Source organism: Marmota marmota, unplaced genomic scaffold, assembly GCF_001458135.2.
Source record: "Marmota marmota marmota unplaced genomic scaffold, marMar, whole genome shotgun sequence".
NCBI classification, from domain to species: Eukaryota; Metazoa; Chordata; class Mammalia; order Rodentia; family Sciuridae; genus Marmota; species Marmota marmota.
In genome coordinates, this window is record NW_026000005.1 from 22168002 (window position 1) to 22182735 (window position 14734).

Consider the following 14734-nt stretch of genomic DNA (forward strand, 5'->3'; position numbering starts at 1 on the left):
GCCAAGTTTACCACCAATATATCTTCTTAACAACTTTTAAACTAAAGGGCAGATAAGAAGAATGAACTCATAATGAAGATTTGAAATATATGAAGAAATAATAAGAAAGGAAAATATTGGTAAATCTAATATTCATAAAATAATTTCTTAATTTGTGAAAAAGATAGAAATAAAATATTAATACTTAAAGAGCTGGTATGGCAATAATTGGGATTAGTATTCTAAGGTCTTTTGAATATTCTGGGGAAATTGAAATATTAATGAACCTTGGACTTTATTAGGTAAGCAGGATAAAATTAGACCACAAAAGATGGAAATAAAATGTATAACTTTCAAATCAGTTCATGGAAAAAAGAAAGAACAGAGAAAAATTTTAAAACAAACAATAAGAACTTCAAATATTAAGCCAATACCAGAGATAAAAGCATGGGAGTGAGTGATAAAACAAATAGAAAACAGAAGCACAGGTCCAAATATAAATGAGAAACCACTGGGAGGGTGGCATACACCTATAATCTCAGCTACTTGAGAGGCTGACACAGGAGGATTGTGAGTTCAGCGCAGCCTGGGCCATTTAGTAACACTCCGTCACAAAAGCAAACAAACAAAAGTAGGTCAATGACTGGCTGGGGATAGGAATAGGAATACTGCAAATGGGCATAAGGGATCTTATTGAGGGGATGAAAATGTTGTAAAGCTGATTTATGGAAATGGTTGCACCTCTCAGTAGTAACTAAAAACTACTTGTATACTTAGAATGACTGAGTTTTATGGTATTTAAAATATACCTACACAAAGTGTTATTTGGAATGGTTTTGTTTGTGGGGTTTTTCATTTTGTTTTGTTTTTGTTCTAGGATAGGACCTAGAGCCTCATGCAGCTTCATCACTAAATACAACTTGACCCCATCTAGTGGTCTTTTTTTTTTGGACAGGGTCTAGCTTTGTTACCCAAACTGACCTCAAATTCCTAGGCTCAAAGTGATTCTCCCACCTCAGTCTCTCCAAGTAGCTGGACTATCAGATCAGCGTGGACTACCACACTCAGATTAAAGGTGCTTTTTCCAAAACTTGTGTGATATATGAAAAGTAAAAATGATAAAGAACCAAAATTAATAAAACAGAAAACAAAAATTCAATAGAGAAGATTAACAAAGCTATAAGTTAGTTTATTAAAAAATAATGAAATGAGTAAACCTATAACAAGATTAAACAAGAAAAAAGGAATAAAGACCAAATGAATGTCTGGAACTTAAAAGGGGATATAATTACCCACACAGCAGGATTTTAAAGATAATACTATGACTGAAGAGTGAAATTACAATAATGTTCAGTATATTTTCTTTATGACTTTTAAAGAATATTCTCTATTTTTTAGGTACAGGATATACACAAAACCATAGTTAACCTTTTGAACATAAATTTTGAAGCTGTGTTACATATATAAATTCATAATTATGGCTTCTTAAAATATTTTATCCATATAATCTATTTATGTACATATTTGAATATACATAAGTACCTCTCATTTTTATTGCTATGTGCTATGTAATTTGTAAATATTATCTCTATCCTTAATGTTCCTGTTAAGGTAGGCACAAATTACTCATATTTCAGATGATACAACTGAGAGCGGCATAAGTGATTTGCTTTCAAAAACTAAGGATTCAGGGCTGGGGTTGTGGCTCAGTGGTAGAGTGCTTGCCTAGCATATGTGAGGCCCTGGGTTCAATTCTCAGCACCACATAATAATAAATAAAGGTATTGTGTCCATGTACAACTATAAAATATTTAAAAAAAAACAACTAAGGATTCAGCCAGGCACAGTGGCACACGCCTGTAATCCCAGCAGCTTGGGAGGCTAAGGCAGGAGGATCGAGAGTTCAAAACCAGTCTCAACAACTGCAAGGGGCTAAGCAACTCAGTGAGACCCTGTATCTAAATAAAATACAAAAAGGGCTGGGGATTTGGTTCAATGGTTGAGTGCCCCTGAATTCAATCCCCGGAACCCAAAAAAAGTATTCAAATTCACTTTTTCTATACTCTTTTTTTACCACAGTGATTCAAATATGTTGAATACATATGTATATATATATACATGCATATATATGTATCAAATATATGTATATACACACATATATGTATATATACATATATAATATTTATTTTAAAAATAAGAACACAAATTTAAGTGTGAAGAAAACTTGAAACTTAATCATGCAGCCCTGTAAAATAGATTTCTGCATTTAAAAGCACCTACCTAAAAAAGACTACTAGACCCTCTAATTAGGCACTCCTTGAAAGATAACATGAAAGTGTACAGAACAAAAACTTAGCATTTTAAAAAATTGAATGGATATTAACACAATCTCTGTGTTAAAAATTGGGATAAACTTTTAACATCTAATTTGACCATTACAAAGTAAAGAATTTACCATCTCACCTGGTTCACTCCCAAAGCTTGCTTCCTCTTCTGACAAAACTACCCTGAAGTAAAGAAAATACATGGATTTTAGTTAAAATACATTTGGAATTCATATTCCTCAGTTTAATATGGTTTAAAAAAACTTTTATCAGGGGAGTTACTGGGGATTGAACCCAGGGATGCTTAAACAGGGATCCTTAACCATATCCCCAGCCCTATATTTCTAAAACTATTTTATTAGAGACAGTTGCTTAGTTAGTTGCTTAGTGCCTCACTAAATTACTGAGGCTGACTTTGAACTCTTGATCCTCCTGCCTCAGCCTCCCAAGCTGTTGGGATTACAGGCGTGTGTTACAGCACCTGGCATGGTTTTAAAAAAACAACTTTTTTAAAGTCAGGAAACTTAAAAACACTTATCTGTAGATCTCACAAAATTTACATCTGAGAGTATTTTCTGTTTTAAAGATCTCTATGCTTTCAGTAATCACTTACTGAGTATCTGTACATCAGCATTGCAGGAACTGTGCTAAATTCAAGGTTGAGCATCCTTAATTTAAAAATCCAAATGTTCTTAAATCTAAAATTTTTGAGAACATGATACCACAAGAGGAAAAATTCGACACTATGCCCAAAATTATTAAAAATATAAATTTCCTCAGGTAATGTGTATGAAACATATATGAATTCATGTTTAGACTTAGGTCCCATTCTAAGATATCTCATTATGTATATGCAAATATTCCAAAATCCCAAAAGTTATGAAATGTGAAACACCTCTGGTGTAAGCATTTTAGAGAACTCTGTAAGAAGTTTTATTTTCAAGTTTTAGAGGGTTTTGTTTAAGAACTCTTAGGAAATAAATGAAGGGAATGAAGAATATTCCAGAAAAAAGTAGGGGAGTTCTATTTTAAAGAATAAAGTGATGTTTGTGAAAGAAGAGACATTTGCCTAAAATATCCTCAGTCAATATTAATTTTGGATGTTTAGGGCTTCTATCTAATGTGTTGATTTATAGAATCCATGTAATAATAAAAAAATGAGATAAAGAGATTGAATACAGATTTAGCCATTATTCCTAGGGCATAATCTCATAATTGCTAGTATTAGATGTATTTTAATAAGTCTTTAAAGACACTTAAAAAGCAATATAATATTTATTTGCAAATACTAAAAGAAATCCTATAAAGCAGAAAGATATTTAACTTGAAACAAAATTTCCAATGACAGTTATGTGTATATTTTTCTTAAACAACTTAGATGGAAGAGAAGGTGAAGTGCTTAGGAATCTGTTAGTTAACTCAAAAAGATGTTCTCATCATCTTGAAGATGCATGAGAAGCTTCTGAATAAAACTTCCATGAAATATGAGAATAAAAATACTAGATTAATATATTTCATTTAGCATATGATATTTTTGTTATTTTTTAAAAAACTGAGCCCAAGGTTTCCATACCACCAAGCTACATCCCTAGTCCTTTTTATATTTTATTTTGAGACAGGGTCTCACTAAGTTGCTGAGGCTAACCTTGAACTTGTGATCCTCCTGTCTCAGCCTCCTGAGTTGCTGGAATCATAGGCGTGCTCCACCACGCCTAGCAGCATATGATTTCAAATGTCAATATGTAATTAAGGTAAGTTTAATGTACAGCTAAACATTTACTAAACATTGATCTAAAACATTTATATATTTAAGTTAGCTAAAAATTTGGTTTGGTGGCTGGGGATATATAGCTCAGTTGATAGAGTGCTTGCCTTTCATGCACAAGCCCCTGGGTTCAATCTCCAGCACCACTACCAAAAAAAAAAAAAAAAAAAATCGGTTTGGATTTCCTATAGAGAAAAATGGGGAAATGCCTTATATTTAGGATCACCTTTGATTCAGCAATAATGGTTTGTAATTATTTGGGCCTAATTTCTGAATTTGTTGTTATATTGAGTCAATCTGCTTAAAATAATTGTGGCACTCTGAAAGAGAAACAGGGGGAAGATTTAATAAGAGGGAAACAGGTAATAAGAAGGATGTACGTAACCAGTTCCAGTCCTATCTGTGTTGTTATAAAGATAGATTCCCGCCCCCCAGTACTGGGGACTGAACCCAGGGATACTCTACCACTGAGCCATATCCCCAGTCTTATCTATCTATCTATTTATTTATTTATTTTGAAACAGGGTCTTACTAAGTTGGCCTTGAACCTGTAATCCTCCTGACTCAGCTTCTTGAGTTGCTATAGATTTTTAATAGCTTTTCTCACAATTGCTGGCCCTTGTCCCTTGCTTCTCTCATCCTGTCCCTGCAACAGAGGTACTCATGGCTCTTAATATAAGACTCCCAAATGACAGAATCTGGAGTATCACCACAATTTGTTTAGTACTCCTGTTACTTCCTTTACCTGTAGTGTTAAAAATGAGGGAAGAAAAAACAAAACAAATGTTTTGAAACAACAAATGTGTTGTTTGTAAAAATGAGGTAGAAATAAGTATTAATGAACAAGAGAAGAAACAATTCTTCCCACATATATCATAGGATGGTGTCCAGGACTTCCCTTACAGTATATAGATTTGCTGGCTTACTTATGGAGGTTTTCAGTAAGAAAACTGCCTTCTATTTGTTCTTCTTTGTGATCTTCAGAAAGTTTCTTTGGAGTATCTTGTAGTCTCTAAAGATAAGAAATTCAATGTTAAGTAGATGGAAAGAATCTGTTTCTCTTTGCATGCAAAATTAGAATAAAAACTCTAAAAAACAATGTAGAAATAGTTCTGAACTAGAGTGAGAAATATGGTAAATATGTGCTAATGTGATTTGAACTGAGCCCCACATATGTACTTGTTTATCCTGGCTGCCTGTGGTAACCGCAGACACTGTGATGTGGACTAGAGACAGACTGGTTTAACAACTATAGAAAAAGTAAAAGAAACTTTAAGGGCATCTTTGGGGCTGGAAGATACCATGTCAGAACATAAGATAAAAATCCATCCCAAAGCCCAGTAATATATGGTTACAGGATATGAACCCATTGCAAATATTATATTCAACTTGAAGAAATACAACAGCAACCCATTTCATGCTCTACTGAAAACAAGGCACAATGGCAAGTTAAAAGGTACTGAAATCTAGGCTATCAGAACTGAAGAAATGACTATCACAGTGTGACTCTTCTGGATGAGCCACACGCAAAGATGACTGTAAGACATACAGATGTCAAAAGCTCTGTAATCATAGCCAAAAAGCATCTTTCACATGTAACTGTTTCAGAAAGAACTGATCTAATATGTTAGTAGTCTCTTGCGTTGCAAGAGACATTACACATAGTAATGACCATAACTGGCATATTTGGGGCATCATTAACCATATCTATATAAGAGTAAAACAAGGAAATTTGTCTTTTAAACTTCTTTAGTTGAACATGATCAGTTCCCATCACTTGTTCCCATTAAATTTTTCCTTCTATAGCCTTTAAAAAATCTCCTTTGCATTTTAATTTTCTTTTCACTCGCCCACATTCCCTAATACCTTGAATCTGCCAGCAGTATTTCCATGGCTTTTAGTCTTGCTGGCAGCATTTGGAATAAGGCAAGTGCTGATCCTTGGCTGAAAGAGTGCAGGAAAATGTTGCCTGATATTTTATAAATTTGAAATTAGGGCTGGGGATGTGGCTCAAGCGGTAGCGCGCTCGCCTGGCATGCGTGCGGCCCGGGTTCGATCCTCAGCACCACACACAAACAAAGATGTTGTGTCTGCCGAAAAAAAAAACTAAAAACTAAATATTAAAAAATTCTCTCTCTCTCTCTTTAAAAAAAAGAAATTAAACTTAGCAAAAAATAGTTTCAATGTTATCACCCAAATGAAGTATAATAAGTCAAAGCAAGAAAACAGGGGGAAGAAATGTACCTTGAAAGCTACAAAATCATATGGATGAAAGCCAACACAGCCCTCACAGATTTGGGACATCATTTGAGCTGTTTTCTGCCAAAATCCAAGCAGTGTTCTCTGCAGAAAAAGAAAAGGTGACACTATAGTTCTGCTTCTCCTCCACGATCAGTTCTGTGCTCTATTTCCTCACTAGTGTAGTATATGAATAGTTGCTGCACAAGAAACAGCAGGCACTAAATTCAATTGTTCAAGAAAAGTTGAACTATAAATCATAACTTTACATGAAAGTTAGCACCAATGTCTGCATGCATGTGTGCCTATTTTTTAAACAGCACTGGAATGCACACTAGAGCCTAGAGAGTGACTGCAGCTAAAAGAAAGAAAACTAATGGATCAGAACACCTGAGGAATCCAAAAGCAAAATGTTAAAAGCATGGAAATGCCAATCACTATAGAAGGATAGACATAATGTATAATCTTTATGTTGCTATCATATAAGAGCATCTTTTTGAGAAAATATTTACCACTAATTTGGCTTTTCATTGAGGGTTCAAGAAAGATTTGTTCCAAAAATGTGTTGTTCTCAAGCTAACTCAGGTAATTGAAAATTTTCGTTGTTGCTTCAGTGTTTGTATTCAAAGTGAAGGGAATGAGTGGAGAAAATAAAAGAACTGAACTAATAGTTATTGGGTTACGGCATCATGCTTCACAAATAGTCATGCACTTTTTATTTTCAAATGCATCTTTTTTTTTGGTACTGGGGATTGAACTTGGAGGCACTTGCCCACCAAGCCACATCCCCATCCCTATTTTGTATTTTATTTAGAGGCAGGGTCTCACTGAGTTGCTTAGCACCTCACTTTTGCTGAGGTTGGCTTTGAACTCACAGTCTTCCTATCTCAGCCTCCCAAGCTGCTGGGATCACAGGTGTGTGCCATCATGCTCAGTTCAAATGAATCTTTCTTGATTCCTACATTCCATAGTTTTGAACTGAATTAGGTAGATTCCCTATAGAGTTAATACCTATTTCCTTTAGTTTTATTATTATTTTCCTATGTAAGTACAGTTCATTTTACTTTGCTATTTACAGATATACATTAAAGTCAGCAACTGCTGCTTATTAATATCTAACTTATTCATTATGTGTTATTTATGTGTGATTTGGGGTAATTAAAGCAGAAGTAAGACCTCTGAGGAGAAAGCTATTTAGGATGGTAATATGGCAGAATGAAAAAAACACATGACCTAGAATTAGAAAAGTTATGTTTTTCCACCGAAAACTGAAAAATAAATAATAAAAAATTCTCTCTCTCTTCTCTCTTAAAAAAAAGAAAAGTTATGTTTTTGAATTCAATATTGCTATTTATTTTAATTCTCATAGGTTTCACTTTTCTCATCCATAAAATGACAGAAAATCTTTCAAACTTTTGGAGCCACAATATCTTTGCTTCATATGAAAGTTTATGTAGAAATTTAAAGTGAGAAATTGAAAAGCTCTAGTTGAATCAAAGCTAATGGGGTCTTGTATTTAGCCTTCTCAACATTTCCATTTACAGGTAAGTGGTCCCCTCTCTCCCTAGAACACCAAGGAGAATAATGTGAAGCTACAAGAGTAGATAATCTCTAAGGTCTTTTTCAGTTTAGGACTTTATAATTTTCTGACTGTTGTAACCTCAATGAATCAATTACAGCAGATTCAAAGGAATCTGATCAACTATAATTTATTTGTACCCTTTAGACAACTTTTAAAAAGGAATCTCACCACTCATCTTTACTGCAAGGGCATGCTGACCATGGAGGTGGGTACCTGGTAGGTAGTGAGTGAATGAGATAACATATTGCAGCGACTAGCTCCAAGTAAATCCACTTTCTGACAAACATCCATCTTTAATTTGTCAAAAGAACTTTTGCTATTTCTCACTTGGATCTGTACCTGTAATCACAAAAATGCTATTATTACCTATAATACAGATATAAATATAGCATACAAGTTCATAATAAATGTTTTCAGACACATGAAATTGTAATAAAGGATACCAATTCCTCTGCCCAGTATTATTAATATTCCGTGATTAATGAAGACTCTAAAGAACTGTAAAAGATTCTTTCTAGTAGATATCTTTAGGTTGAGAAAGTATGAGATGATAGATGGAAATTATATAGTTAATAAGAAAAAATCCAAATAAAAAGAAAGACCTAAGATGTTCAGGATTATGGACAGTATTTGTCTACATGCAGAAGAATAAATGGAAATGGGACTTAATTAAAATATTGAGAAGCATTAATAATATTTCTGAATCATGGAGCCATTCATAAATTTAAACTCAGGCCTATTTCTTATACAGAGAGTGAGTCAGGAGTGATTGAGTAATGTGAACACTCAACTTTTAATTCATTTATTCAATGAATATTTATGAGCTATCTATTACATGCAAAGTACTCTTCAAGGTACTAGGATATTATGATACTTTCCTACCATCTCTGGGTAGAAAGGCACAGGAAAAAAACATAGTAAATAAATATACAATATAATCTCAGGCTGCAAAATAGCAAATAAGTTGAAAAAATGGGTGACTACTTTTAATAAAATTGGGCAAACTTTGGTGAGTTTATGCCTCACATTTCAATTGAGACAAAAGATGATGAGCAGGCTATGCTGAGACGCAATGAAGAGTATTGCAGGACCAGGGAAAAACAAGGACAAGGGTTCTACGAGTGGGAGAGGGCAAAGAGCTTATCAAGTTTTCAAAAAAGGAAGGCATAGGGTAGAGTATATTCTTCTTGGAGCACTGGAAGCAAGCACAGGATGAGACTGTAGAAGGACCAGGGATCAGACAATGCAGAGCTTTTTTAGTTCAGATAGGAATTTGGATTGCGTTCTTGTTTTTCTTTTTTAATTGAAATGAAATTCACATAACATTACAAGTAACCATTTTAAAGTGTACAATTCAGTGGCATTTATGGCATTCACAATGTTGTGCAACCACCCCCTTGCACTGAATTCTAATTGACAAGGATTGTAACAGGGATGGAATAAAAGGTTTCTGGGGCTTGAGGTCATGTGTTCACTTACTTTACAAGGCTGTTGGGAGTAATCAATGAGGCAAACCACTTACAATAGCTGGCACAGTATACAGCTCCATCAATAGGAAATATTTATTATAGCTTCTCTATGAAATGAATGAATGAATGAATGAAATTTAATGTCCAGGCATAGTAAATGTAGAGGATATGGTTTATAATAAGCTTATTTAGCAAAAACATTTGTCCATACATAGATAGTTGCTTACAAGGTTTGTGGTCAAACTTTGTATTTTGGCAGAATGAAAAATTTACGAACCTTCCCTTTTCTTAAAATTAATAATTTTACACAAATTTTTACTTAAATTAGATATTCTTTCCTCAGTAATAAACAGTTTTCTTCCTACAAACAAGTTCCAAAAGTCCAGATAAAGAACATTTAAAGTGTAATTAGGTTATGAGGGGGATAAAAAAGATTAGTAAAAAGACTGATGAGGGTACTGGGGATGTGGCTCAAGCCGTAGTGCGCTCGCCTGGCATGCGTGAGACACTGGGTTCGATCCTCAGCACCACATAAAAATAAAATAAAGATATTGTGTCCACCTAAAGCTAAAAAATAAATATTAAAAAAAGAGAACACACACACATTAAAAAAAAAAGACTGTTGAGGTAGGGATACCATGCCATTCAAAGAGTAAAAATAGAAGAATAACAACCTTTTATACTTTAACCAAAATCTCCACACAACCAAGAATTCATAATAAAGCATATTTTTTAAAAAACAGTCCAGTATTAGTATATAATCATATTTTATAATCTTCATTCTGTATCAGTTCCATATTTTATGTAACTAGAAAAGGAAAGTGACATATTTTCATACTTTTCTGAACTTTTCCACTTGTTTCAAGGTGTCTGGGTCCAGTTCTTGGGAGACATCTTTCATCCACAGGAGAGCTCCTCTGTATTCTGTGCGTGCCTGCTCCATCCTATTAATTGTCATCAAGGTATCTGATACTGCCCTTTGACTGAAGGTTGTTACTTCTTGCTTAAGACGAGACAGAGGAGTACACAAGGCCAGTCTGGTGACAGAGAGGTAAGAATCAGAGGGTTGTACATCCCACATGTAAAACAAAAGTTTAAACCAATCAATCAAAAAGCATTGTGCTATAAATATTAGTTTATAGTACAGGTATGAAGACACAAATTGGTGTGAATATACTGTGTATACAACCAGAGATATGAAAAATTGTGCTCTATATGTGTAATAAGAATTGTAATGCATTCCGCTGTCATATATAAATAAAAAATTTAAAAATTAGTTTACAGATAGGAAATTATCAAGATGGCTAAAGAGATAGAGAAAGCAAATAGAAATAACATAGCCAATTTTGAATAATTAATAATGATATTTTGTACTTCCTTTTTTACTTAAGAAAATCTATAATGTTTGCAACATTGTGGATATTAGTTCATGCATAGATAATCTGCCAAGTAACCCTACCATTTAGAAAAAAGTTCTCAGGGAACAGAGAACCTGAATTCATAAAACACAATCCAATTCATACACAGCCTTTTATTTGGAAAGTTTAGGAAAAGCCTGGGTGCAGAAGATCAGATAAAATGCTAGAAGAATTAATGAGTATGGAATTCTTAGCATATGAGGATGAGGTAAAGTACTTAAGAAACAAAGCAAATTCAGCTCCTCCACACTGCTTTTGACTTTATGGCACTAGAGGGCCCTATACTGAGTCTCTGTCTCACTATCTTCAAGATAGACTACTGCACTGATGTGGTGGCTTTGAAATAAAGCCACTTAATCTGGACATCATCTTTACAGGCCTAAGAAGGCCTGTTTTCATTTTTCTTCTGAAATTCAAAAATTCAGATTATATTAACAGGAGATTCTTTGGGGCAAGTAGCTTTATGCTAAAATATCGTGAAATGATATATAGAAAACAAAAATTAAGAAGAAAAAAATTGAATTCCACTTAAAAGAATAGTCTTAATGTTCTTAAAGATAGTATAATATCAAAAAAGTGAAAGAGGGCTGGGCATGGTGGCACACACCTAACCCTAACCCTAACCCTAACCCAGGAGACTGAAGCAGGAGGATTGCAGGTTCAAATCTAGCCTAAGCAACTTAGCGAAACCGTAAGCAACTTAGTGAGACCCTTTCTCAAAATAAAATATAAAAAGGGCTGGGGATGTGGCTCAGTTGTTAAGTGCCTCTGAGTTCAATCTCTGTACCAAAAAAAAAAAAAAAAAAAAAAGTGAAAGAGGGTGTGGGGTAGCTCAGTGGTAGAGCACTTGCCTATCAAACTAGAATGTGAAAAGAAAAAGTGGAAATATTCATATTTTAAATGTTAGCCATTCTGTGACTCTTACATTAAGTCATTTACGAAATAGAAATATAGGCCTAAAGGCTATTTCTAGGAATTAAGCAATGAAGAACATCAATTTTAGAATAGTTCTTTTAAATACAAAATTAATAACTAAGAGCTAGGCATCAAAACAATTGTATACTACAATATGCTTCTCTTTTCCTTAATTCTTCATTGGAATGACCTTTCCTTTCCAAACATGCAAACTTAAGACATATGTCAAAATTGTCAAATAGATTATAGATATAAACATGATGAAAAGCCATGGGTAAACCTTTGCTTGGCAGAAGAACAGAGTGCCTTGCCAGTGGCATCCATCATTTTTCCAGCTTGAGTAGCATCCCGTTCTGCTTGAAACTTTAAAAAGAGCCCTAGCTCATTTTCTTCCTCTGATATAACTAGAGGGAAAATATAGTATAGTTAATTATTTCATTCCATCAATTATTTAAAATACACAAAAAAATAAAATTCTCACACCAGTAATTCTGATATTAAGAATTACTTGGGGAATATAAGAATTACTTAGGAAGGAAGAAGAAAAGACTTATTGTAAAAATGAAAATTCCTGGGCTTCATTTCCAGAGAGTCTGATTTTATATTTCTGGAGATACACATTTTACAAGCATTCCAGATCATTTTGATGCAGTGAATTGATAGACCTTGCTTTGGGAAAACTGATCTTTAGTGAAAAAAATAAAACAAAAAAAAGGAAGAAAATTACATTTTCAAATGTGCAGAAATACATTTTAGACTCATTGCCTTTTACAAAGTATTTTTTACTGTTTATATAGTTGTTGATTTATTAGTGATTCTCATCCTTAGTATCTCAGACCCACAAATGTCCACAGTTCTGCTGCAGAAACCCTAAAAGTTTCAGGCTAGCACCTGTCAATAATTATTGGTTACCAGAGTAATTGTGTAGAAACTTTTGCTAATTGAATGAGTATTTTATCACTGTCAGATCTTTTCTTTTTCTTTTTTATTTGTTCTTTTTAGATATACATTACAGTAGAGTGTATTTTGACATATTATACATACGTGGAGTATAACTTCCTATTGTGGTTGTGTATGATGTGGAGTTACACGGGTTGTGTATTCCCATATGAACATAGGAAAGTTATGTCCAATTCATTCTATGTCATTAGCTGTCAAATCTAATAATAAAAAAGTAGGGGGCTAGGGTACAGCTCAGTGGTGGAATGTATGCTTAGCATGCTCAAGCCCCAAAGTTCAGTGCCAAATCCACATTAAAAAAAAAAAAAGAGGAGGGGGAGAAACAGAACTTGCGTTTACATGTCTTTTTAAATCTCATTTTCTAAAATTCCACTTTTACTTCATCTTACAAAAATGTCAGATTAGAAGTAAACCACAAAACAAAAAAAGTTGTCCCTCACTATAGTTTTAGAAACAATTATATTGTATAAAGTGACACTCTAACCACAATAAGATAGATAAGTGGGAAAAGTTATAAAATGTCCAACTGAACAAAACAAAACCAAATGTCATACCTACTCTCACCTTAGTGCACTGCAGAAAAACTGAAGTTTAAAATTTTAGGTACGTCCCCATGTTCCTCTGAGCCAGCAATAGAATCTACAGATTCCCCAATCCTGCTGCTTCTCTCTGTGATATTTACAAGTGACTCTAGAACATGATAGTGTCATGGGGGGTGACTGTACATTCTCTGGTATCCTCTTTAATAAAACCATTTATCATATTATGAACAACTCACCTGATCCAGAGTAGATTGGAACTGGGGGGAGTCATGTTAATTTAATATTCTGATTAATTGAGAGATGTACATTTCCTTTGAGTCAGAAGTTTATAAATGTACCTCAGTGAAAACTACTAGGAAAAATACTCATTTTTGTATGATGATTCAGAAATATCTCTGAGAAACTAGTATACTTCATTATAAAGTATCAAGTGAATATAAGCATCACTGAGTCTTATCTTTATTAATGCAAAAAAACAGGGAATATGGTTGAATGTGTGCTGCGAGTGTGTTGTGCTGCCTGCAACATCTACTGAGATCCCACCCTGATATGTTCTTCCCCTAGTCAAGTGATTTCCATAAATATTTATAACACTGGAGGTTGGGGTGTAGCTCAGCAATGGAGAACATTCTGAGCATTCATCATGAATTCCTAGAGATTCCATCCCCAGCACCAAAAAAGAGAGAGATTTATAGCACTGTACTAATTTACTATTTGTGCCTGATGTAATTCCCATATTTGTCTGATGTTAATCCTAACAGAAGATGTATTAATACAAGAGTCTTCAAGAAAACACATATTTATATACAATTTCAAAGAGAAAGTACATAATGAAATCTACATATGTGTAATCTCTTCCTTATTCTGAAATGTTCTGTCAGAGTGCTAAAAGATCTAGTGATTTCAGGACAAAATTTAAGACAAACAAACTTGCCAATATTTCTTGTCATCACTTCTATCACAAGACTTCTTTGGTCCAATGGCTGTAACAGCTTTTAATTGCTTGGTAAAATATACTATCCCAATAATCTGACCCCAAACTTCATTTGCTCCTTTATTCCCCTATTAGTCTCAGTTAGAAACTCTTCTGCCCATGCATGCTTTTCTCATTTCTTAAGCTCATTCCCTAGATGCCAAATCTTTTCTCCATATATTCAGTTCTATAAACCCTTGAAGTTTTACCTCAATTCCCATTTATAGAGTTGCATTGCTCTATTCCAGTTATTTTTCACTTATAGGAATTCAGAGTCATGTCTTTATTTCTATAATGAACTCATCTCTTAATTTTTACAAAAGTTGTTTCTCCCAACTATTTCCTTGGGAAAAGCATATAGCCTTACACATAGCAGATACTCATAAAATACTTGAGTAACTATGCCTTACTGAATTTCTGTTCTTTTCTGAATTGTTGGTGATTGAACCCAGGGCCTTATGCCCGCTAGGCTACCAGTGAGTCACATCCCCAGCCCTGGATTTCTTTATTTAATGGGATGGTATATGAGCTTTTTTTTTTTTTTTTTTTTTTTTTTTTTTTTTTTTTTT

General features: G+C 33.9%; 1 protein-coding gene across 1 annotated transcript in view; it reads right to left on the minus strand.

The window, feature by feature from the left end:
- The window catches only part of Ica1l (islet cell autoantigen 1 like), a 45470-nt gene that overhangs the window by 22387 nt on the left and 8349 nt on the right, over nucleotides 1-14734 (minus strand). The window contains exons 4-9 of the mRNA XM_015481281.2: nucleotides 11971-12094; nucleotides 10196-10394; nucleotides 8102-8227; nucleotides 6313-6411; nucleotides 4995-5080; nucleotides 2443-2486 (exon numbers count right to left, since the gene is read on the minus strand). Coding sequence (XP_015336767.1) covers nucleotides 2443-2486; nucleotides 4995-5080; nucleotides 6313-6411; nucleotides 8102-8227; nucleotides 10196-10394; nucleotides 11971-12094 — 678 coding nt within the window. The remainder of the gene's footprint in view (nucleotides 1-2442; nucleotides 2487-4994; nucleotides 5081-6312; nucleotides 6412-8101; nucleotides 8228-10195; nucleotides 10395-11970; nucleotides 12095-14734) is intronic.